Source organism: Seriola lalandi, unplaced genomic scaffold (genome assembly GCF_002814215.2).
Source record: "Seriola lalandi dorsalis isolate HSWRI2012SDOR001 ecotype SW California unplaced genomic scaffold, Sedor1 jcf7180002054663, whole genome shotgun sequence".
Classification (NCBI taxonomy): Eukaryota; Metazoa; Chordata; class Actinopteri; order Carangiformes; family Carangidae; genus Seriola; species Seriola lalandi.
The window spans coordinates 642992-668736 of NW_019525216.1; the positions used below are offsets into that span (position 1 = coordinate 642992).

The following is a 25745-nucleotide window of genomic DNA, read 5'->3' on the forward strand; positions in this document are numbered from 1 at the left end:
TTGTCTTCAATAGTCACTCCCTCAGTATCCAGCGGAGGGGGTTGGAAGCGGTTGGGGGTAGGGTGGGGGGTAAATGTTCCCATGGTGACCACCAGTTACATAATAACAGTGGGTCCCTACTGTGGCTGAACCATTAGAGAATGAGAGATAAGGACACAGAGGGAGATGATAAACAGAAATTATTTCCCCAGTAATTTTAGATTTGGAAAACACTTTGCAGGATTCAAACGCCATTAAAATGGTGGAGCCTGAATTGGGATATAAACAATGCAACATATATAGCTTTAAAATATTCCATCTTGTGTATGGGGCCCCTGGCATAGTTTTCTATATGCCAGGCATTACAACACGCCAGTGAACATGCTGCCTTTAACATCCAACAGACAGGGCGCAGACACTCCTCCTGCCTCCTTTTATTTGTCTCTTTTGTAAAGTTAAGAAATATATAGGAGGTAAATTAAATTAAAGGTCAATTAAAACATAGTGACTGAATTATAAGGTGAGTGCACCCTATTACGTTTTGGTCTTTCCTATATCACATGATAGCATTTAAAACAAATTGTATCTGATTGGTCTGCAGGCCCTGAGGGGGGGCCATGTTCCAATGCTGGATGTCAGTGAATATATTTACTATTGGCTGTGCACTGCAAGTCTGGAGCGCTGATAGTGGACAAATGCAGCTGAGACAACTATATTTTTGGATGTTAAAGCTTTGTCAGTGTTTTCCGAGAGTGTTTTCATCCCTTTCCTGCTTTTCAATCTATGTGCGTTTGCAAAATTGCAAGATTGCAACAGATTATCGCCCTTTGTACTGTGAGTCACCGCCACCGTCAAAGTTATATCAACCTCTGTTTTGCCACAGATAAAGCTCAGGCGGTCATGGTGAATACAGAACATAGTGGGCCAAGCTGGATTCATATAGACCAGCGGGTTTGTCAGACATACCCCCACAGCCCTGTCAGTTGAACTCAAGTGCCCCTCAACAACACCACCCCTCATGTTCCATAATGGTTCATTTGAATTGATTTAAAACTAGATAAATTTGGACATTTAAACTCATGTTTATTTCAGTTTGATTAAATTTGCATTTGTGCTACCATTGTGCTTTTTATCTACTACTTTGAACTATTGCAATAATTAATCTGATATTTTTACTTGTTTCACCTTGAGCTGATATCATTTAGCATTTATCCATTAACCTACTTTCAGCCAACTGTTTCAACTGTAATTAATTATAGCTATCTATTTATAGAAGTAACTCACCCCTAAGTATAAGTGCCCCTGGTTGGGAATTACTCATAGCCTATAGGCTACTGTAATAACACTACAGAGAGAGATAGATGGTGGGCAAGGGAGCAGCAGTGGCAGCGCTCTAAATTTAGTCACCCCTCTGCTTGTGAACTAAATACCAATGACAACAGACAAACTGACATCCACCCACCCACTCATTCGGTCACTCAGTCAGTCGGGTCAGGCTGCAGCCCCCTCTCCCCACCCTCCCCACGACAAGCCCCAGTGCCCGGAGCACGAGCACCCACGAGGGTCGCACTACCCAGTCTGACCCTCTCGCCTCTCACCTTTCTGACTTCCTACCCTGAGGCAAAAATTGAGACTCCCCCCCTGAGGGTCCTTCAGGACAGGTAAGCCATCACTTCGGGCTTCTCCACAGGTGTGCTGTCCAGTTCTAATGTGACACTTGCACTTTGAATCAAGCATGATTCTCACTACCACCTACAGTTGTTCCCTCCACATTTTCCTGTCAGTCACACAGCTTGCCTTATGTTGCAGTTAAAATTCACTTCTGAATTTTAAAATAATTTTTCATGAATATGCTTTAGATGAATGCATCTGCTTTTTGTCTTATTGCTTGAAGTTTTTATGTGAGAATATCCTGATTTTAATAACAGAATATTTTTCTTCTATTCTAACATTGATTTGTGGAAGGTAAAAGTAAATTTTGCAAACTTGCCTTGAAACAAATGACTTCCAAATGTGAAAGATGTGAAACTTTGGGGGGGGGGGGGTATTTTCGACTGGAAGGAAACATTTGTGTTGTGTTCACTTGACACCTTGGTGTAAACTTTCCGCTGGGCTATTTCATCCACTGTCTCACGTGTTTGCTGTGACAGCACCATGTTCTCTATCAGTGTCCTTTCAGCCCACTTGGGTAATTTCAAACATATTGATTCCCAGACCCCTGACACAGCTGGTTGCCATGTCTGAAGAGCATGTGCTTGGCGTTTAACAGCCCAAGGTTATTTAAAGGGATGTGCTAACTTTGCCCTTTTCACTGCCCCAATAAATTCTATCTGCTTCGGTGGGTCTTTGTGCGTGGTGTGGATGCTTGATGTTGCCCAATCGATGGTGTTGCCTTGCTTTTGTGTCTCGTTGTACGTTTGAACAGGTTGTACTGATGTGCGCTGCCTCCTGAGACTTTCTGCCTCACCCCCGTCCCCCCAGGGGCAGCCATGTCACAGTTCTCTACCATGACGACCCAGGAGAGGAAAATACAGGCGGCAGCAATCTGCAAAGAGGTTCAAGCCCAGGAAGGTATAGCCCTATCATTTCCTCTCCACTTCCTTGTTTCCTCATCCCTTTGACCTCTCAGTTTCTCTCTCTTTCTCTTGTTGCACACTTTCTTTGCTTCTCTTTCCATCTCACGTTATCTCCTCCTCATCACATCCTGCTCCTTTCACCCCTCTACCTTCTCTTTTGATCTCATATATCAACATTGAGAGGGAGTTAACACCATAACTTACAGTACACATTGAAATCCCACACATATTAACTTAACTGTAAATACTACTTCACCCTGCCGCACTCACTGTGTAGAAAGTACGAGCCCACCATTTGCCAGTGCAGCAGTTGCCAACCCTCCCTTCTATGACCCTGACTATAAATAAGCAAATGAATACTTTTATGGGCCAAAGTAACTAATCCCTTTGTCGTTGTCCTTTGAACACGCTATTTCAGGGCGAGGACAACTGTGTGGCTCACTGGGATAGGGAGGGTCTGAAGGCTACTGACAGCTGAAAGATATTCTGGCAAATTATGTGTCTCACACTTGGATACAGGCCTGTGACATATCCATGATCAGCATCCAGTAGCTAGCACCCAGCGCACACCACAAAACAAGCAACGGACATGAGTGGATTAAGAGGGAAGATGATTCCTTATTCATCATATTGGCAGGAATACAGAGTCAGCAATTCATGCACAGGGCTTTTTTTTGCAGAAGGGTTTTTTTTCCCCCGATGATGTTTGATAGGTGGGTGTATAAGAAAAAGGCAAAGAAATTTGTTTCATCAGAAGTGTGATGAGTGTACAAGTATGTAGTGAATACACACAAGCTCCTCAGTCTTTTGTTTCCTTGTGTCCAGATATAGAGATGGATCTTGGGAAGAAAATGAGCGTGCCTAAGGAAATCATGCTGGAGGAGCTGTCTCTCGCCTCAAACCGGGGCTCCCGTCTCTTCAAAATGCGCCAGAGACGCTCAGAAAAATACACTTTTGAGAGCGTCAGGAATGAAAACAACAAGCAGCTCAATGTAAGCAAGAAACTGTGAAGCAGTGATCACATGTGCGTGGAACAAAAACACCCATGCACTGCAGAAAAACTCCACTTTATCAAGTCATTTCTGTCCAGATTGTTACTTCAGGAGTGTTTTTTGAGAAATACACTGAGTTGATAATACTATGCTAAAAGTTAGATGAGAATATCAATGCCATCCACAGGTCTATATGTTAACTACAGAGCTAGAATCAGGAAGACATGGTTAGTTTAGCTTAGCATAAAGACTGGAATCAGGGTGGGGGGGGGGTGGGGGGGGCAATTTGCATTTGGACAGAATGAGGCTAGCTGTTTCTCCACTTCCCGTCTTTATGCCAAGCTAAACTAACCCTCTAATGGTTCTATCTCCACATTTCATCTCCACTCTTCTCGTCTAACCCTCAGCAAGAAAGTGAATAATTGTCCGCAAGTTGTCAAACTATTTTTTTAAACACACATACATCTGTAGTAGATTCGTATGGATACACTATATGAATCTACTATACCACTATTAAAACACACTTTGATAAAGGAGTTATTGTAAGTATTTCACACTGCGATAGCGTGTTTTCCTCAAGCACATTCATCCATTTTCCCCACATCTTTTCTCTCCATCACATGAAAAACATTCACACAATACCTGACATCCTGACAAAGTGTATGTGAGGAAGATTAAGCACTTGAAGTGTTTATTTGACTCGTGCTACGTACACGGAATGGCACAGAATAGTAGCAGTGAAAGTCCTCCGGCCGCTCATAAATAGGTTTATTAATGTTCCTTTGTGTATGGATGGGCAGTGTGCCAAGTCAGCTTTTTCTTTTCCCAGCACTACTTAACTTAGCCTGACCTGGTCAGACATAAAGCAATTTATGTACTGAGGCTGTCAGTGAAACTCAATCAAGATAAGTTAACTGAATTTCTCTTTGTTATATCTAATTAATTCGCAGCACTAGTTATATTCTCTTATATTTAGTTTTGCGGTGGCCTTCTGTACTTTCCATTGCTCTCTTCAAGTCCATAGATAAAATAAGTATTATGCTCCAGGAAGTTTTTCCCCCTTCATCTTTGAAGTGAGTGGGATTCGCATATCTCTGGTTTGTTTATTGCTCAGGGCAATGGAGGGATTTTGTTTCAAGTTGTCAACATTTCCTGAGGAAGTCCTAGAGTAAATCATCATAAATATCTTTCAGAGGGATGAAAGCTGGATGCTTGGGCTGTGGTACATGTCGCCCTGGCCCACGAAACAATGTTTCTAATGTTGAGAGAAAATGGACAAGCGGACAATTTGTCTGCTTGTGGTTGTTGGAAAACATGAAAAATCACGGTTTGCTTACTGCTTTGAGTTCACTTGAGGAAAAAAAAAAAAAGCAGTATTAAAAAGTGTAACACTTGGCTTGAATATGAATCTGCTATACCACTGATTTACTGTGAATGCAAATCACATTTTTTTCCATAAGTATAAATATGTATGAAATAGATAGATATTGTTAATTATTTTTGTCATCTGTCAAAAGTTTGACAGATGACGAGTTTGCTTAATTGTCATGCAATTGTAGATTTTTCTGAGCACCTTAAGGACCTATCTGCTCTATGTTTATATACACATCAACTTAATAAGTGATAATACTGTATGTCAGTGTTATGTTTCCCAGCTTGTTTCCTCTGCCCCCAGGTGGCCAAAGAAATCAGTTAATGCAGCTTATAAAGCCCTCAGAAAAATGGAATTTTGAATATCTCTATAGCTGGGCAACTCCATCTGCTGTGGAGATGGTCAAAAGCTCCGGGAAAGCTACTAAGTGGTCCTGGTGGTGAGACTGATTTGTCAAGAATGAATTTTCAATCTTAACAGATATGTTATTGTGTCGAACTCGCCTCTTCCATCCTTCTTTTAGAACGCAGTGATTTCCCAAACGGAGAATGAGAATGCCGCGGACAGCCACAGTGGCCAGAACAACTTGGGTGTCGACCAACCACCTAACGTGCAGTCAGACACACAGGATACAGGAATGGTTCCAAATCCAGAAATTATCGCCCCAGGTAGGTAACACTGGTGACATTTCAAAGACCCACGGACACGACCACTGCAGCAGTGATAAACTGCAGTTAAAGCTGAGTTGACAAACCAGTTTGACCTTACTTAGTGCATGTTTGAACAGAACGATGCACTACAGCTGCAGGATAGATGGTATTGCTACTGTGTGGATGTGCTCTCCACACAACTGCACATGTTTTGATAAGGATTCAACTGTTTTTCATTGTTTGTACTCACACCGTTCACTTTGATCATGGAGGAAAACATTCTCCTCTTGCCTGGAATCTGCTGGCCTCAGGCAGAATATGATTCCACGTTTTTATTCACCCTCTCTCTGCCTGTCTCCTTTCTTTCTCTCATTCTATCTTCATCCTAATCCTTTGCTTCATGTCTACTCCTCCACATTCCCCTATTTCTCTTGCTCCTGTTACAATCAGCTTTGACCATCCTTTTTGTTTTTTTTGTTTTTTAAATTGTTGAGTTTTACCAACGGGAAGTGTTTCCTGTTTGCCTCCCGTGCCACTGATACCATCAGCTTTGCACTCACATCCTCCCTCGTGTCTCAATTTGTGCCCAGTTGACACAAAAGCAGCACTGATTTAGGGATGAGTACGTCTACACAGGGGTGGGGTGTTATTTCTGGAGCTCAGGACCAGACGCCACCCTTCAGTGTCTGAATGAAGTCACTCCAGCTGTAGCAGAAATCAGGCCAAAGTGCATTAGATATCAAATGGTAAGGACTCTTGAAATAGCACACTCCTCCAACCAGGGGTGCGTGTTCCATGTCCCTGTACATGTAGCAAAATCTATTGCTATACAGTGAAAACCTACATTTTAATAGAGCTTAAATGAGTTGATTAGTGGCAGGAAATATTCTGAAGATGTAAAGAGTTTATATTAATATGATAATTTGGATTAGGATTAGGATGCATACTAGCATTGATGTTATAGGGCATTTAAATAGTTTTGTGCCATTTTCAATATAGCAATATTTGTCTTTAGCTATAGGACCATGTTTCTAAATATTGCCACATTTCATTGTTTTAGAGAACTAGACAATCATTTATGTACAAAGAGCCTTCCCGCTGTCTTTCTCTCTGTCCTTTCAGGGATTTTTGGGATCCCTCTTTCAACTCGACACATACTACATTAGAGCAGGGTGTGTGAGTCCACAAAAATATTAAATCAGCAAAATGTCCGACAATAACAATAATATTCCAGGGCCTCAGAAAGTCCTTTACATGATGTTTTGTAATAGATTCCCCCAAAAATATGTAAACTTCCCCACAGGTCTGTTTGGTCTCTCCTGCTTCCTCCTCAGGGCAAAACATAAACTCAGGAAGGGGGATTGTTCATTGTGAGAGCTTAGGACGTGACACGATGCCTCATGTTATGTAATGCCTCAGCTTGCAAGCCCCCCTGAGTGAAGCACTGGGTTTGAAGGATAGTGCTTTGGATAGGCCTCTCCCATCAACACACATAGACTATGCAGGGAGACATACATGCAGGCGTGCACATATACACACACTGAGACACAGGGAAGCTGCCCCTTGATTTGTTTTGCTGTGAACTTTAACGAGGGCTAAAGAAAATGATGTGAACGGTTTTAACTTCAGTACCCAAAAATCACATGAAGAGACATCAGCAAACTGCATGCGCTTCCACGCAAGTTTAGTCATGACCAGTTGACACGTCTGTGATCTTTAGATACGAGATGAAATCAAAGTGGTCAATTGGCTTTCTGGGGACAGCATGTTTGCTTGTCATGGTTTAAGAAGTAGTTTTGATTTCGGCTCTTAAGTTTCACTTCATTATTTACCATGTGTGGAGAAATTACCAAACATGACAACAGGATTGGTAGATTAAAAAAAATGTAAAAATTTAAAATGGAAACATTAATGCCTGCACTTTATTTGACATGCAGAAGCCCTATGTTCAATCACTGTCTGTGTTGTATAACCCACCCAGGGTACGGAGGTCCTTTGAAAGACATCCCTACAGAGAAGTTCAACTGTACAGCCGTGCCAAAGTCCTACCACTCACCCTGGGAGCAGGCCATCATCAGTGACCCGGCATTAGCTGACACTCTCATCTCCCGCATGCCTGAGCCAGAGGCCCGACCAGAAATACCAGGGTACAAAAGTTTCAACAGGTAACAACCACACAGTTGAAGAGGCAGTCATCAATAAAATCACAAGTCTTCTAACCTGAAAGACCATATAGGTCGTTTGTCCAGATATAACCCATGGTAGTGTTTCCTGAAATAGTGATGATGAAATGATTTACATAGTGAAAGCGAGGCTTATAGGGAACCAATCTAAATAGCGATGGCGTCATTATTAATTTATAGTCATTGCATCATGCAGTCAACATTTACGTCATAATGATGACGTTAAAACAGAAAAGTTGTCAATAAAACACAACAATGGGTTGCAACGGATTGCTTGCACAAACGACTTATGGGGTCATTTCTTATGGGAGGATGGTATCATAGAATACCACTGGCTGTAAAATACCAAATTTAAATACAGGAACAGTTTAACAGCAGCTCAGGTAGAGGAGAGTTACAGTCACAGTCACTGACTCAGTAATGACAATTATATAAATCTTAAGTTTGCCTGCATTGGGCATCTGAAGCTACTAGCCATACTAGACCAAATAAAGCTGTAGGAAGGCCATGTTTTATTGCTTTTAAATGAATTGTTTCATTTGTAAAAGAAATATTGTTTGTTTTTTTTCTTTAAAATTTGTCTTTAAAAGTTTTAAGTTACCATCTATGCACTGAATGAGCAAAACAAGTATTGTCCTTCATCTAAGTCACAATGGACAGAGCAAGTATGCCTCTCACTCTAAGCAGCTATCTCTTAGAATATGTCCCCAGGTCAAATCCTTTGGTTGGATTTAATTAGTTGCACCACTTTAAATGTCACTGCAGTCTCTTTTATTAGCACATCGCAGCTACTGTTAACACTGTCACTCTGTCACCTCCAGGGTGGCAACCCCGTTTGGTGGCTTCAACAAGACACCCAGACCTGCTCCCATCAAGCCTCTCCAGGTAGAACCCCTCCCCGACTTCCCTGAGCTACAGGGGGAGACGGCAGTAAATCGACCCTCCTTCAACAGATCCGCTCTGGGCTGGGTGTCGGCAGGCGGTCCAGTCATCCTCCCTACTGTTCCACTTGAGCCTGTGCTCATCCCTGAGTCAGAAGACCTTTGAACCCAAAATGAAGTCACACAGAGATGCTGTAGTTGATGCACCCAAGGTTATGGTGGGCGGGGAAATGTTTGGGTCAGATCAGAGTCAGGGTGAGAGAAAGCGTCCTGTTGGGCGTTGCTGGTTGAAGTTACCATGTGTGCAGCAGCCCTTGGTTTCCCAGGGATGTTAGCTGTTGCACTGTACTCAAAAATGAATTAATCAGGAGTTAATGTACAGTAGGCAGAGACACTACTGTAATAAATAGAATTTGTTGTATATTAATGTGCATAAGAGTATTTTATCTTGCAGACACAAGTTTTGCTCAATAAAATGGTGAGGAAAGCAACAAGTCCTACATTGTTTTTTCAGTGTTTTGTTTTTCATGCTTGAGGTTCATGTTCTGCTGCTAAAACTGCTGTTAGAATTAACACACACTTTCGGGATATTTCTCTTTTTGGAAATGGATGCAAATCTGTAACATATTCCACAACAGTCCCCCTGGTGATAATTTCACAGTGACATGGTCTGAGCTACACGTAAGGCTCACTTGAGTGAATGATGCTGCGCCTGTGTGCTATAATCGTATGCAAACCCATCACTTATCGCATCGTGTGAGAGGCCAAAGATACGCGTGACCCACTGTAACGCGCCTCAAGGTTACACTGCCTGACAAATCAAATCTGCTTCACTGACATGAGCAGCTTGACTGATGTGTCTCTCACCTTTTGGCTATGCCCAGCTGAAGGAGCGGGGATTGATGGTAGAGCTGTGCCCACTTCTTATCTGTCTCTTATTACTGTTTATTACTACAGCACTCAGGAACCTATCTCAGATACAGCAGGCTTAAGCGAACAGACTTGGCTGATTGAAAGTTGCCAGCAGGCTTTACAAGAGAACTACACTGAGTGTTTCACATTGGCTAATCAGTAATTTGTAATAGTGAAGATAAAATGTATTATCTCATATTATCGCTTCATTAAATGCAAAACAGCTAGTACCATCAAGCTAACACGCTAGCTTGTTGCTTTCAGTGCAAATTGCTTTTAATGAGGAACATTAAGAATATGTGCTATGTTTGTATGTATTGTGTACTGTGTAATGACTGTCCACAAGGTTATATCCATAAAAGAGCATATCAGCTTATTTCACCTGTGATCACATGTTAAGCTTTGACATCCAGAGTGTTAGTTTACACAGGTGACCGTAGGTTTGGTGTTTGGTTGTTGTGATTGTACATTTTACAGCAGAAGTCTGACTGATCAAAAAAAGATGCATAAGATGCAAATGATGGACAGTCAGGAGGACTAACAGTCTCAATTAGGAGGTCAGATCTCACTGTTGGTGAAGCTGTCAATCACTGTGACAAGGTGTCATATGCTAGATTACATGGTATTTGTAACATATCACTGAGCTTTGACATCAGCTAAGTAAGTTATAGATCTGGTTTACGAGCCTGTTAATGAATACTGTGTTTCTGGTGTCAGTGTGGTGTCTGAGCCAGCGTCTGCATACTCTGAATATGTTTCAGTAATTTCATAGAAATACATTTCTCCTTTGTTTTTGTGTTTGTGATACCAGGGCAGTGTCTACACCCTCTTCGTTTATGCTTTTTAATCAGCAAATCTTTTCCAGGTCTTATGCAACATTAGTGGTTTAATTGGAAATAATAAGAATTAGGTTTAGCATAAACAGTAATGGCAGCCGTGGCTGAAAACACAAAAGTTCGCCATCTTCAGGAAGTCAGACTTCATCAGGAGAAAATCTAGTGAAAAAAAGTTCATAGTAAAATACATACTTACGATTACATGAACTTGAAGATGGACAGCAATGATTGTTAAGCACCAAAGATGACACCTGATCCTGCAGACAAAAAAAAAAAATTCAGTGAAATAAGATCATTTGCCTGACATTCTCATGAAATCCCTGATTGTCTGGAAGGCAGGTGCAATCTTTGTCCGGAGAATGGATGTGTTCAATTTTGGAGAAATTACTGATGTCTTCTCTGTCTCCAAAAATGAATTAGGTAATGACTCAGATTTCCTACAGCCATCAAGCAAGTCCAGCATCAGCATTCCTCGCCTCTGTTGGAGACCCTTTGGAATGTGCAGCCCCCGGTGCCACTCCCTTTTTGGGTCCTATTGAATTCCTCTTGCCAGCCTCATCGGGGGTACGGTGTATACAGCACACCACCCAGCATCCAACAGGGCCAGTAGTTCTGCCAAGTTCCATTGTAAATACTGAGCACTGTTTATCAAGGGCAGTCATGAACTCTCTTTGAACTTTGATTGTAGCCATTATCAAAATGCAGCAACGGAAATATTATTGGCAGGGACTGTAGCGTAGGCTGAGGGTCGGGGAGCCAGACGATTCGATTATTAGTCTCTAACTGCAACTAGTTTCCCCTCAGGCGTGTTTGCCTTGGCATGAGACGGCACAGCAGGCGGTGGACACTAGACTGTGAGGTCTGGACAATAGGATGGCCTGTTGATCAGAGAGAATGTCCCTAAACTGAAGGGTTGAAGTTATTTGCAGTAATCGATGCTTGTAGTGTCCGCCGGTGCTCACTCCTTCTAAATCGCTCTGGATAAGAGCACCAGGGAGAGGGAGGGGATAGCATGTTGGAGCTCATATAGTGCAGTCCTCTTAGAAAGTGCTTTTGTTGAAGAGAACACTGCAAACAAACATCTGATAGGAATGTAAGACTGGAGTGACCACTTATTACGTAACAAGAACCCTGATAAGATGGGAACATGCCATTTTTGTGTGTGTGTGTGTGTGTGTATGTGTGTGTGTGTGTGTGTGTGTGTGTGCGTGTGTGTGTGTGCGTGTGTTCAACAGGTGCATGGGATGAAACGGACATCAAATTCAACTAAATTTCACCATTCACGTTTTATTGTATACGCTGTGACCGAGCCGAGGTTATAACTGAGCAGCTGGTCTTCAGTGTCTTTGTCAGCAGTTAACAATGGACTCTGCTGCTGTTGCATTCACTGTCATGTTTTAAAGCTAAAGTCCCTCGGGTCTTCATCTGCACACACAGCACCGAACACTGAGTGTGCAGTATGTTGCTGACACGGACAGCTGCTAAAAGGTTGAGCCACATGACCAGCCAATATCCCAGAAGGATTTCTTTAAGTATGCGTGGGTCGAGTGAGAAAACAAATGTGTTGTGAAATAAAAACTGCAAGGGCGCTGAACTGTACCTTGAGGGAGACATATGGCTCCCTCAGAGGTTTTAGCATACACAGACACAGATTGTAGGTGGAGTTTATACTCAAATTTTCCACCAGACATGTCGGAAATCTGGGATTAACCTTGCAGTATGGTGTTAGACGACCTGCTGACATAAAAATCCACAAGTAACTGCAAAGCACAGCTAAAATACAGTGTGTAAATGTTTTAGTTCAAGTCTTTCTCATCTGATGACATGATATACTTGCCTAGGCTGATGGATGTGCGCAGCAGGTGGTCATTTTCACAGGAAAGTGCAAAGCCCAATGGGATATCTAAAAATATGAGTGAAAATAAAACATCCCGGGGGGTCAGTAGGGTGGTGTTGGGTTGCCAGTGAGGTGAGGTGAAAGGTGACAGGGTGCACATTCCACTCCTGAAATGAGGTGAAATTACGCAATGGGTTGAACTATGTTTCGCTCTGAGAAAATTTTGAATCCGTCAAGTGTCAGCAGGGTGTGCCAGGGTGGACGCCTGCATACGTGCATGTTCAGTGACGAACATACTGTCTGGCTGTGTGTGTGTGTGTGAGTATGTGAGTGTGTTTAAGTTTGTGGCCATCATTTAATTGGATGGGATCACGAGGTGAATGCCAGAATGAATCACTGAACTTTTGAAGGGAAAATGATTTCTGGGCAATGTGCACTCATTTTCATCAAGTGCAGAGAGGTTAAATACACAATAATTCACTACAGTAGAAACCACTTTATGGAGGGATGCACACAGCAAGGCAAGTAATTAGCCTATTTGGACAAATGAACATTCAAGGCCGTGTTCCTATTTACTTGGAAAACCCCTTGAGACCAATTAGAGCTTTGTTCTCACAGCAATCCAGCCTTTGACTTTTTCCTCAGGAGACTCATCTATATTCCTGACTGGTCAATATATGTTAACCTCCTCTCTTCAGTTAATAGTCAGTGAAGAATTATTAACTCACAACTTCTAACACAACCATTAAATAAACAAACTGTAGCATTGAGACCTTCAGGTGACCAGTAAAATTCTCTTTTCTCATCTAATATAACTGGGAAAGAGCAGAAAAAGCTTTAAATATCCTTAATGTGGAGTTAGGGAGGAAATAGCCCATTTTTGATGATGTTGCCGTGGAAAGAATAATTAGTGTGCCTTATCTTAGTCAATGAAGGGTATTACTTTCCCTAACCGACAGCAGCACTGAGGCGATAGCATGCTTTCCCTGTGAGCTGCAGCTACCGCGGATACGGCAAACACAGCAGTGAAATATATCACAGTCACCCCTTTGGCTGCACTCCAGAATTAATGTAACATGGTCAGTTGCCAAAAAATGATGCTTATGTCATCCACTTTTCTGCAGTAAAACAATGAGCACAGCCCTACTCGGTGGTTAGAAAGCAAATGTAAATTAATACAAATGAATAAAAAGTAAGATAAATGCGCACAGAAAGGCCTTTCCTTTTGTCTGGGCAAAATCTCTCACCTGCTCCCATGGTGTATTATGAAATACAGCCACATGCTGGAACATCATGTTGTGTTTGTAGTAATGCTAAGTCACAATGATAGCACACAAATACCATTTCAGTGAATAATGTACAATGTAGACAAGATGCACGAAAGGAAACTTTGTTGTATCAGGGATTCTTTTTTTTTTCTGCAGGCCTTTATCTTGAAAATTGCCCGGACTGACATGCATTTCCAGATATCCCAACTAAAAGGTACGCTGAAAAATGTTTGCACAACAAGTCCTCACTAAGAACCATTGACTTAATTGTTGTACTGAAACCTGTGGAGCGGTTTCGTTCCAAAAAAAACTCATCATTACCGGATTTTAATCCCCAGTTAAACATAGCACGAGTTGCTTCAGAGGCGTCGCCTCCCGTGGCCCCCATTGTGGTATTTGAGCATGTCTAATCTCTTACGTAACAACAGGGCATTCACTTCTGTGTGTTTCCTCATTAGTAGTAATTCAATATCAACACAACAAATGGTTTTCACAGAAAACATTACAAGCTTTTCTTTGTTCAGTCATTCCACTTCGTAGAAAGTGACAAAAGGGCATTTTCATTTAAAGGGCAGTAAGTCTGATTGACAGTCTCACAGCTTGAACTCATGCACAACATGTATTCTTAACAAATATCCCATATTTGTTTGTGTTTACATGCATGGTCAGGACAACTTGTGTCCTCATGTGCCTCCATTACTTCATAAGAACAAGCTGTTCCATTTGAATTATTTGCATTTCCCATGATACCACGCACATCCAAGTTTGCGTATGCGCACACTAATATGCACACAAACTAGGGCATTTATTATTACCCAGGCTGTACCCAGGTCTATATTTTAATTATACACTTCAGTTTTGCAGTTGCTATTAGTATGGCAGATGAAACCAGTAGTAGAAGTTGTAGCTTTATTTCTTAAAAGATATATCTACTTAGACTTTATTCTCACTGTTGAATCAGAAAATGTATAAGGAAAGATTATTTGTGATTAATCAGATACATTTTTTTTTTAATTTCAACCTTTTTCCGTTTCATTTTCCATTTGTTTTGGTTTAAAAGGGACCAAACTGGAAGCACAGACTTTAGTTGTATGGTTTTGGAATTGTTGCCCCACTTTTCCTTTGTGTCTCAGTGCTATAGAGTACAGTAAATATGGATTGAAAAGCCAGAGCCCATTACTAAAAATATCCCACTTCAAATGGCACAGCACATTTGGGTTGAAATGGAATTTAGTTGCCCAGTGACCCAATCAAAATCATCACTGAATCTATCTATCAGACCAACAAAAGTCAATGGCAACTTTGTGGCTGTGTAGTGAGAGAAAAGGCAAAATAAATCATATCTGATGTGCCACATTAGAAGTAAACTTGATTCCTCAAAACTGATATGTACTAGTGTTATTGTTGTTGGTGAAACTGCAAAAAGGCAAAGAGAGGACACAGGTTTGTCATTTGAGGCTGTGTTTATCCACTGTGTTCAGCAAATCCCTTGCTGTTCATTGGGGCTTTCTGAAGGTGAGATGTCAGGGCAATGGCACCAGCTCTCAGTGGGACATTTACTATGTGCACTGTCTCCTTGCGGAGCTGGCAAAGTCTCGCTGATTAATCTGAAATTAAAATGTCCTTCACAACAGAATCAAACTTGCGTACCAGTTGTGTTTGCTGGGCTGCTAGATTTAAGAGCAAGAATAATTTAACCTCACATTCAGCAGGATATCAAAGAGAATCTAATTGAAATATTTCATACATTTGCAAAGTAGAGAACACTTAGGACAAATACACATATCAAGGGTTAAAAATGAATACACCATGTCCAAAAACCAATGAGCCGCTGTTCTGCAGCAGCCATTCAAAGTGCATGCCAGCCAGGCAGAGATGTGTCAGTGCAATGATACAGTCATTTTTAGACTTTTGGCTCAGAGTCGGGCAGCAATGCTGACAGGGCACAAATTGTCAGATCCAGCGGCTGGAGTGCAAACTGTCCACCAAGGTCAGAAAAGAAAACTTAACATTTGTGGAACTTGTTGAAGACTTGATCTGTTTGAACTGTCTTATCTATAATTTATAACGAGTTATAACTATTCGCTGGGTGCTCTTCAAAGCAAGGAGGCCTACAGCCAGTGTGGGAATGTGTAACTTCTCTATGTGAGCACCATTCTGATAACAAAATACAGAATTTTTTTATCCTGTCTAGAAAATTACAGAAAAAAGAATGAGTAATTTGAAAAAATTGCGTTAACCCCTACAGAATGTCAACAGGTTTGTTGTGTTTTTTTACCTCCCACAGTGTAAGTTTGCTCTTTATAGAGTTACAAGGTGAGTTAAATACTTATCAAGATATAAGTACATCAAGATCCCGAAAGCTGATATCACTCAAAATTATTACCTATTACACATTACAGCACTCAGACTTTTTTATATTTTAAGAGGAAGCATTATATGTCCCTTGAGGAAATGTGTGTGGAGGGAAATGGCATTGTCTCTTCACTGGGCCCTTTCAAGTACTTCCTGGGGAAAGGCTGGACCACGCTGATACATTGTGACCCCTCACCACACACTTGTTCACTGCATACAGTTTCCTCAGCCTTAGTGAGTGATTGTGCTGATTATTTTGAAAGGAGGGTTTTTCTTAAACACAAAGCTTGTTGGATATATGGCCTGGTTACAATCATTGGTGCACTTGATTTTACAACTGATAGAATCTCTACCAAACTGAATTACCACATGCAGTATTTAGCAAATTAATTGGTGAAATGTTTTTCGAAACGTATAGAATTTGCAAAGATGTCACTCAAATCGGCCAAGAAAGTCAACTGACCTTTGTAAATCAGAAAGAGTGCTGATTACAAATACTACACATGCCTCCCCCATAGCAGTGAAACAAAAACATGCATGTGTCATGTTGGCTATATCAAGTCAGGGCATAAATTAAAATGTCATTAATTAAAATAAACTGATAGATCATCAAAAATATAGCTTATGGCCAAATAATTATATAACTTCTATAATATGCCCTCTTGTGGAGGCAATCCAAACTACTTATTCTAATTCATATAATTATTCCAAATAAAAACGTGGTCAGCTTGAGCCATGAAACATGATAGGGCTATTACACTCACTACTCACCTGCTTCTAAAAAGGGGAGAAAAGCTTTAATTGTAGCCTACACCCCTTTTCATTTGCTTTCTTTATATAACAGGATCAGGCAGATGGTGTTTGGGTAACAAGAGCCTTACATCACTTTCCCCCACTCTCAGTCATTCATAATCATCATAGTCTTAAAATTGCCACCACATTGTTGGGGTATAAGCATATAGGTAAATGTTTAACACCTCTGAAAGCATGCTTCATCATTTCCCATAGTAGAGATGCTGTTGCCCTTGTTTGCTTATTGACATTTATTGCATCCCAAGCTGCAGAAAAAAAAAATTAAAACCAAAATTTTAATGCATTTTGAGTGATTCTCCCACTTTTAGAAAGACAGGGTACTTTTGAACAAATTTTGAAGTAAGCATGCAGTTTTGCAGTAGGATAATTGTAAACTAACACTGTGCACTGTAGTGCGCTGTAAACTGCAAACCCCTGCACCATAAAGCAACATTAACGAGCCTGCCAGCAGAGTTGGCGCTCTGCAAATATTGGAGTGTGTGTCCGCCCGCGCCAGTGTGTGTGTGTGTGTGTGTGTGTGTGTGTGTGTGTGTGTGTGTGTGTGTGTGTGTGTGTGTATGCGCTGTGGCTGTGGCAGCGGTGTACAGTAGCATGGCAGACTGCAGTAAATACAGTGTTGAAGAGGCGGGGTTTGACATCTCAGCTCTGAAAACATCTCTAATCCAGTATTTCAGGTGCCGAAGTCGACCGAGCGACCATTGCTCACTACCGCCGCGCATCAGTGGACTGCAGCAGAGCCGCACACGCCTCTGAAAACCGGAATATATTGGCAAGTGGACGGAGACTGCTGCTGTTTTCGAAGTGGAATTTCTGAGAGAAAATAAACCCCACAAAAGCCAGAGAGAGTGAAGTTTCAACGGCGAAAAGATAACACTTTGTTTTGTGGTACGTGTTTTAGTTTCCAGCGTCTCTCCAGTGAAGTACATTTCAACCAGCGACTCCTACGGCTTCTCAGTTCCTCCCCCGAAACTCCACCAAAATACTTCTTCTAAACTCTTGGTCTATCCACATTGGAGGATATTACCACGCTTTCTTTTATTGTTCTCTCTGAGGTGAGTGGCTTTTTGTTTTCACTAGTAGCTCCTTAAACTTCCCTAGTGTGTGTGTGTGTGTGTGTTATGTTACGTGGGGCGGAAACTTCACCTGGAGCACAGGTAAATCGGAAACCAGGTAGGCCTAGCGTTAGCTGCCTCTAGTCGGTCGTGTAGCGTTAGTTGGCACACTTGTTAAGTTACAAACTGTTGTGTGGAAGATGTTTAAAACACAAGGACACTTGTTTTGTCATCTTGACAGTTTATTTTGTCTAGGTTTTGGTTGGTATTTCCTTTTTAGAAGGTCGTCCGTAGTCGCTTTGTTGTTGACAGCTAGCTCTGTGTCTAGCTAGTTTATCACCAAATAATGAAATATGATGCTAGGTTGACGAAAATGAGGCTTAAGTGACCACTTCTCACGTATTCATCTTTTATTTTCACACGACATCTCCTTAGTCTGTTTGAGTATATATTTACTGGCCTTTAAATATGCCTGTAAGGTACTTTTATTATGTGAAAATAACAGCTTTCCTATATCTCTCAAAGTGTTGTGTCACCTCAGGATAAACAACCACAGTTCAAGCTAACTGCCAAGTTTCCTGTTATGTGTTGGTGTGGACTGAATGGTTTGTTACTGAGTAATTTCTGCACACCATCTTTTTTATATTTGAACAAAACAGTCTGAAGTTTATAGGAGCTCATTCAAAACTCATTGGCAGATCCCCATCCAGTGCACCCTGTGAACTGGTTTCTCCCACTTTAATTCATTCCAGTGATAAGACCAGTGCAGAGCAGCAGACCTCAGTCACATAAGCACAGTGATGATGAAGCAGTGAGATCATCGGCCCTATAAACATCATGCACACTCATCCTTTATGTTCACGGCTGTGGAACATTTCCTCAAGGACCAAGACCGTGATGTAAATATGGAAGCATGCTGAAGAACCAGTTATGACAGAAAGGCCTTCTGTCACCTCTTTGTTTGTGAGCATGTGGAGAAGAGCACTTGGAATAAGTGTAGTTTTATTAAGTAATGTTTGCCTATTGCGCCATTTCATAATCTGCTCTTGATCAAGTGTTTGCTAGTTTAAAAGACCTGCTAGACCTAGGTTTACAGCTTAACATTTTGCTTTAAGTTGAATGAATTATCTTAAATATTAAGTTAAAAAAGGAAACAAAAGTTTGTGGCCGCTATCATTGTACTTGATATTTATTGGCAAGCTCCTGACAAGTGGGAGGACATTAAGGAAGCAATCTTGAGAGCGGAGAGGAGGATGTCATATTTCAGTCAGATTCTATTCAGTATGGGATCCCGGAACATGTACTTTTGTTCTCCCTCTTCCTCTGTTGTACACACTAAGGAATAATAGGTGACTCAGTGTGGTGTAGGTGACCTGTTCAGTTTCACAGAGTTGAATGCGGTGGCCGTGTGCTGGAAAGCGGCAAGCCTTTGAGCAGGAAGCCCACACAGGAAATGACCGGTGCATTGATGCCTGAAGGCTTAAACCTTGTCTGCAGTCCATAGGGAATTTTATAGTCAAGTTTCACTGTTATTTTAAGACTTTAGAGTGCGGGGTTACGTTTTGTTGCTTCTTTTCCGACATGCAGTGGCTACATATTATGAGGCTCTTGTATATTTCCCCGACTTTTGTGTGTTTGCGCAGTCCGAACACTTAATTATGATAAACAGTCTGACAGAAGAATTTGGGAAAGCCACTGCACTAAATTACAGAAAATTAAAACATGGTGTCGACAGCAGAGAAGAAATGTTTGTCCTGATGTCAGACACTTTGTTCATCACTTTATTTAAAAAAACACACATAAAAAGGGGAATTACAAATATGAGTGGGACACTGTCAGCTGTGAGACTTCGTACCTACATTTAACAAATGAGTCAGACTCCTAAGAAGTTTGCGTGACTTCACCAGAAATAGAGAGCTTTTTTTTTCTTTTTTTTTACCCAAGGCTAAGCCGAGACATGAAAAAAATCTGTAATTGTCCACTTGTTAAATGTGACTGTGTCCCAGTGAATGTTTTGAGTTCACTGGTGGGCAACTTGGCTCTTAAGTAGAATTCAGACAGATGCACCTTTAAGAGAAATAGTGCAGCCTTTGAAACTGCAATCTCGAACAACAAACACAATCTGTTACCTTCAGCAAGTTTTATTCCATTCATTCATTAGGATACTTTTTGTCCTTTTCCCAAACTTTAGCGTAACATCACCCAGGCAACTTTCAGAAGTAGCCAATGGATCACAAATCCTCCAATAAAGAAACAGTTCCTCATTGAATTTGTTTTTACATAAAAGATATCAAAATATTGGTGTTTCTTTGTTACTCTAGCAACAGTGTACTTTAATTTTAAGTAAATTTTAATTATGTTGCTAGGCTGTAGTTCAAGTTCATGTTTTACATAAAAACTGTGTGGGCTACTCAAGTGTAGGGGTTTTAAAGGGGTAAACATTGATTTTTCAACATCAATATAACTGAAGTTCTTTCTCGAAAGATAAAATTGAATTGTTAAAAAAATTCTTGTTGTATGTAAGACGATGAGTAAGTCACGGGGGAAAGAAATCACATTTTACTAAAAATAGAAAAAACGTACACAATACTTTCCTACTCATCGGGTTTGGAGTTTCTGCAGAACCTAATCCCCACTAAGGAAAGCCATTCATCAACAGTGAGCCAGAGTTGAGGAGGAACAGGAGGGGACACTCTAACCAGGTAGATAATGCACCAGCTTGACGGAAAGATATATTGATCTGCATTGAGAAAAAGGTAGACTGCACCCTGACTTAACTCACAGAATGTCAGAAGTTGTAGAGAGGTGGGAAGTTGTACTGTGCTGTGGGGCACATTGTGTTTTATCAAGGAGAGGATGGATTAAAATTGATTTAAAGGCTGTGTGTGACCACTGTATGTATTTAGGTTATTTTAAAGACCTATGATGTAGAGAGAACTGTCAACTTCAATGTTGGGTTTTTATATGTATCATACACTCTTTATCTCTTTGTGCTGTTCTCACAATGTATTTCTATATTCACATCTTATATACATTGAATTAGTGTGACTCAATTTCCCACAGATTGATTCATCAGCTGCTCTTGGCATTACCATATGAAGGAGATCAATTTAATTATTCAGAATGAGGCTATCCATCAACAGATCACTAATATATACATTATAGCATCAGACTCCCCATGCCTTCACACCGAACATGTCCACATCTTACTGACTCCCTAAGCTTGTCAAAGCTGCTGATGCACAACACACTCTTTGGCTGATTGCTCTGAGATGCTAGCCTTAGCATTTTCCCTATGACAAGGGGAAAAAAAGTCAATCTTGGGCTTTGCTTGACAAGGCTGACAAAGCCTTTGTTTACCAAGGAAAGCTTGACTTCCTGTACTGGTGCTCCTGAGAGAAAAAGTGAAATTACTTCTTTTGTTGGACTTCCACTCAGATCTATGCTACAGACTTCCATAACGTAGTGAGAATGATGTTGGTTTTGTTTTGTACATGCAGTTAAATACAGTACAATAGCAAACAGCAATGTAACAGTTCATTTGTCTCCTCTCTTAGTTTTATGAGGTTACACAGGCAGATGGGGTTTGACAATGACATAAAAGGATTTCAGCATCATCAACGGTTATTAAGTTGATAATTACAGTTATTAAGTCAGTAGGTTACAAATATGAAGTTGGTAGTTAAGGTATTATTAACTTATGCTCGTAGAAGTAATAGTTTCAGTTTACTGAATGTATGTTGTGTTGGTAGTTTTGTCTGTTTGAAGTTCTTTGCTATTAAATGGTAAAGACACAGGGTCTGTCTCATGAAGTAGAATTAGTGTGTGGTTGGCCAGCTAAATTTACGAAATTAACCCTGGATAGCTTGAATTAAATCCCACTTCCTCACAAATCTTAAAAAAAAATAAAATTAAAAATAGGGACACACTTTGCACAAAAATATAGCATTCACATTTAAGTAATGCTAAGTGCTAAAGAGCACAGATTCACATCTTGACAAACCTGAAAGGACTTGGAAATCAGAAATATATTCAACATTTGCAGTACAGCACATGTCCCACTCTGGTTATGAAACTGGGCTTTTTGCAAAGTGTAGGTAGTCAGTCATTAATAAGAAATACATTTGAATATTAATTACACTCGTTCGTGTTATTCCTGTTGGTTCAGTGCAGCCTGTTGCACAACAGTTCTTTCTCTGCCGCCACAGAGAACATGAGGTGACTTTGCGAAAAGAAAATAGACTTTATTGCCTTAATGATATGAGATTATGTAAATATACAATGTATTCCCACTGTGCCTTGATGAGAAGTGATTTTTTTTTTGTTGTTGTTCTTTCTACACAGTGAAAATGAGTTCCTAATAATTTATACATTTTAGTCACACATATTTTTCGAGTCTTGTTTCTTTTGTGAACCAAAAGGATAAATAATTTGGCTGCTAACAGTTAAATGTTTTAAATATATTCTTTATTATAGTTACATTAGTGTTCCATTTAGGGTGATTTAACATGTAAAACAGCAACTGCAAATTAAGATAGATAGATAGATAGATAGATAGATAGATAGATAGATAGATAGATAGATAGATAGATAGATAGATAGATAGATAGATAGAGAGAGATACTTTATTTTTCCCCCAGGGGAAATTCATGAATTAAGGCATAAATAATATTTTTCCAAACTTTGCATAGTGTTCCTTTTGGTGTTTGAAGTTTGTCCTTTTTTCTGCTATTTCTAGTGGTGCTTTTTTTTTTTTTGGTGTACTTAGATTATGTATCTTTCACCTCACCGAATATTACTTTTTTCTGCAGTGTCAATTTAATTTCCCCACAGTGATCAGTGATTTAATCTCAACTCATACCATATGCACTGCTCTTGACCTGTCAGAGTTGCATGTGATTGAACCCAGCTTCTTTCATGTGCAAGAAAACATAGCTGAGTTGGGAAAAACCCAGGGTCAACTGAGAAAATTGCTTTCCAAGATTACCAGTGTTAGGTTTATTAAACCCAGATAACTTAAAAGGAGCTTCAGTAAATTAATTGCTTTGTGAGGCCATTGTTGAACAAAGAATCAAAATTAGCTCATTTTAGTTACGTATTGAGATGAAGCCAGAGAGTTTTATGAAAAAAAACAACTTAAATATGGACAAACTTGTAAAGATCAACATGAAGAAAATAAAAATAAGCTTGAAGAAAATGGTGTAATTCACCACTAAGACTTAAAGCGGAAGGGTGTCAACAACCGTCTTGGCTTACATTAGGCAATGACATAAGCTTGGCTTCGGGACAATAATGTGACCAGCCAGTTGAGTCATTTTCTCCACCTAGGTTTATAAACAAAGAAGCAGATATTTCATATGGCTGCATTCAGTTGAAATTGATTATGAGGGATCTGTTTTCAGTTTTTGAGAAAAAGTCTTTTTATTACAATAATTCAAGACATCAGACATACGAAATACAGTAAGAATGTTACAGTTATTCTTTTCTACTGATCACTCTTTCATCTGTAACTCTGCTAACAGGTTAGGTAGAATATGTGCCACTTTAACCTCTCTGGATTGTAACTCAGCAAGTCCGTGTCTAAAAATGTGCTCAGTGTTCTGCAGTGCAAACACTACATGGGGAGGCTGAAATAGTTGCTGAGCTCTCTTCAGCAATTGCTCATTGTATCACAGAAGAAAATGAAGTGACAGTGAAAGTAATGTTATTATTAAATAGGGGTAAACATGTTTAAAGGAAACCTGGTATTTTTTTCCTTGTTTGGAGAAATGATGCTCTTTGCGCTTAAGCAAAAGAGCACAATCTTTTAAAATTATGTCCCTGAATTTTGGTCAGTGAGTGCCAGTTTCACTCAGGATAAAAGATAGTTCTGCATAAGTGCGGTTGGCAGTTTTTTAAGTGGACCACCATAATGCAATAAAATACCTAGCACCAGGATTTTAATTTTTTTAAATCTTTTTAAGTATTTACTCTTGCTGTTGTCAGCAATGTCACATGGCAAAACATGCGTTGGCTTCACTCTCCATGCCATCAAAATGATGTTGAATAATGTGGATGTCAGGATGTGTAGTATTGTTTATGCTTGCTGAGATGTGACCCAGACATGCTGGGTGTTATTGTGTTATCTTTTAAAAATAGTAATAATGGATCAGTTTTATTTGACCTGGAGTGACAGGGGTGCCACAGTGATTGACACCCTGCAATATTAAGAATAAAAGAAAATAATAAGGTCTTCATAAGAATAAGAATGATTGATTAAAGAAATGTATATATACTTCTCACTTCAACTTATTTCCATGCTTGAAGACAGCTTATAATGAAACATGTCAGGGCGTGCGATGTCATTGGTAAAGGTGGGCTTTAAAGGTGGAGCACAGACTCTTCCACTTGCCCCTCCACCCCTGAAACTAATCTGAAAACAGCAGCTCTTGAGCAACTCTGAGCTTAAGTGATTGCCTTGGAATGCTGTTCTTATGGAGGCCATTTGCACAGTACAGGGGCAGAGACATTAGCATGTGAAGTAAAATCATGTGAAGATGACTGTAAATATTAAACTTCACCAGGTTGCACCATTAACCTGCTGTAAAGTTGCATTGTTGCAACATCATCCATTGAGGATTCCTGAAATACCAGGAAGGCAATGTGGTCCAACTGGTTTTGGCTGAAACTTTGTGTGGTTCTGGAGACTTACAAGAGGGAATTTTCATCCTTTTAAAAAAGTAGGGCAGTATTTTTTTTGTCCTTGCTCTGAATAACAAAATGTTTGAGGTTTAGTCTTTGAGGTTATTTTTTAGGTGTGAGGGACTAAAGGAGGCTGAATCATCACGTATCACACAAGGAACTATGGCTCATTGTTGCTTCTTTATACTTTTTAGGTGCTTGAAGTACATCTGCTTTGCCACAACTTCAGTTTTCCGTAAAGTCACACAACAAGCTTTGTTATCATTTAGAATGACATAAAAGAATATCCTCTGAAAATCAGAGTAAACATCAAAACTTACAGGCTATGACTATATATACCTCTTGGGGCATTTACTAATATAATAACAAAGACACAGCTTTCACTGCCTCACTCAGCACAAGCATATTCATCTATCAAACCTCTCCAAGTAGTCTGTGTTCAGCACTGCTTTCAAAGGCACACAGTGCACATTCACTGCAAATTTTGTTGGACTTTCTCACCATGTTGTTAAAGCTGCATCTTCCCTGGTTTGTTATAATGTCCTCCACTGCTCATCTAATGTTAAAAAACAGGACAGCCTAGTAGTTATTAATTAAAGAATGACAATGCCAGGCAAACTGACAAAATTGGACATGAAAGAAACTTGAAGCAGTATTTTTCCACAGAAATTTTGAACTCACAGGCTATGAATTGCTGATCAACATCAGTTTGGCATTTAAACCTGAGCTACAACTCCACACTAAAACTATGTAAAATCAATTCAACACATGAAAACACTGCAGTGTAGATATAAAAACAAACATTAAAAAATCTGATATTTTCTGGTTACAATTTCTCAAGTATGATAATTTTCTGTTTTTGTCTGTTATTATAGACAAACTGATGCATTTTTATTTTTTAGCTGCTAATGAGGCAAAATAAGCAAATTTAAGGATTCGGGGCCCTGATGACTTGTGGCAGAAATTTGAAATTTTGTCTCATGTATTAAAGATTCAATTATGAACTGGAAAATGTAATTAATCAATGACACAAAGAATTAGGGATTATACCACTGTAGGTAGAGTAATCAATATTTAGTGGTCTGCAGTTATCAGCACTGAGAGCTGGGGAAGACTGTTGTCAGGAGTGACAGTAGATCTTTACAGCGAGTAATGTTGGTGGTTTATTTCTCCTGAGCACCAGTGATTGTAACTGAATGAAGTCAAGCTGCACTTAATAGGTTTTCACGGTTTGAGTGGTACTGCCCTGTTGTATTTTTCTACTCTTTGTATTCCTAATGGACAGTTGTACACCAGTCAACACATTTATGCAAATTCTGCTCTAATTCAACATGATCTTGTTTTTCCTTTAAAGTATC

The 25745-nt window shown here is 40.1% G+C and overlaps 2 protein-coding genes across 3 annotated transcripts in view; both read left to right on the forward strand.

Annotated features, from left to right (window-relative positions):
- Window positions 1–1458: 1458 nt before the first annotated feature.
- Window positions 1459–9133, forward strand: myoz2a (myozenin 2a). Of its 2 annotated transcripts, none has more exons than XM_023421116.2 (6): window positions 1459–1640; window positions 2405–2550; window positions 3381–3547; window positions 5443–5587; window positions 7551–7734; window positions 8574–9133. In XM_023421116.2, exons 2-6 carry the CDS (start codon window positions 2469–2471, stop codon window positions 8797–8799), a joined length of 804 nt encoding a protein of 267 aa, XP_023276884.1. In that variant the 5' UTR covers window positions 1459–1640; window positions 2405–2468; the 3' UTR covers window positions 8800–9133. The 2 variants fall into 2 exon arrangements, with proteins under 2 accessions (XP_023276884.1, XP_023276885.1); XM_023421117.2 differs by having other exon boundaries at window positions 2461–2550.
- An 8191-nt stretch (window positions 9134–17324) lies between these two features.
- Window positions 17325–25745, forward strand: part of usp53a (ubiquitin specific peptidase 53a) — a 32777-nt gene continuing 24356 nt past the window's right edge. The window contains exon 1 of the mRNA XM_023421118.2: window positions 17325–17706. The gene's annotated coding sequence lies outside the window, so the exon portion shown is untranslated. The remainder of the gene's footprint in view (window positions 17707–25745) is intronic.

Bases quoted from the DNA above. Each gene is read 5' to 3' on its own strand.
- myoz2a (XM_023421116.2), top strand. From the start codon at position 2,469: ATGTCACAGTTCTCTACCATGACGACCCAGGAGAGGAAAATACAGGCG. The intron at 2,551-3,380 runs GTATAGCCCTAT...CCTTGTGTCCAG, and splicing joins AGAGGTTCAAGCCCAGGAAG to ATATAGAGATGGATCTTGGG. The intron at 5,588-7,550 runs GTAGGTAACACT...TAACCCACCCAG, and splicing joins TCCAGAAATTATCGCCCCAG to GGTACGGAGGTCCTTTGAAA.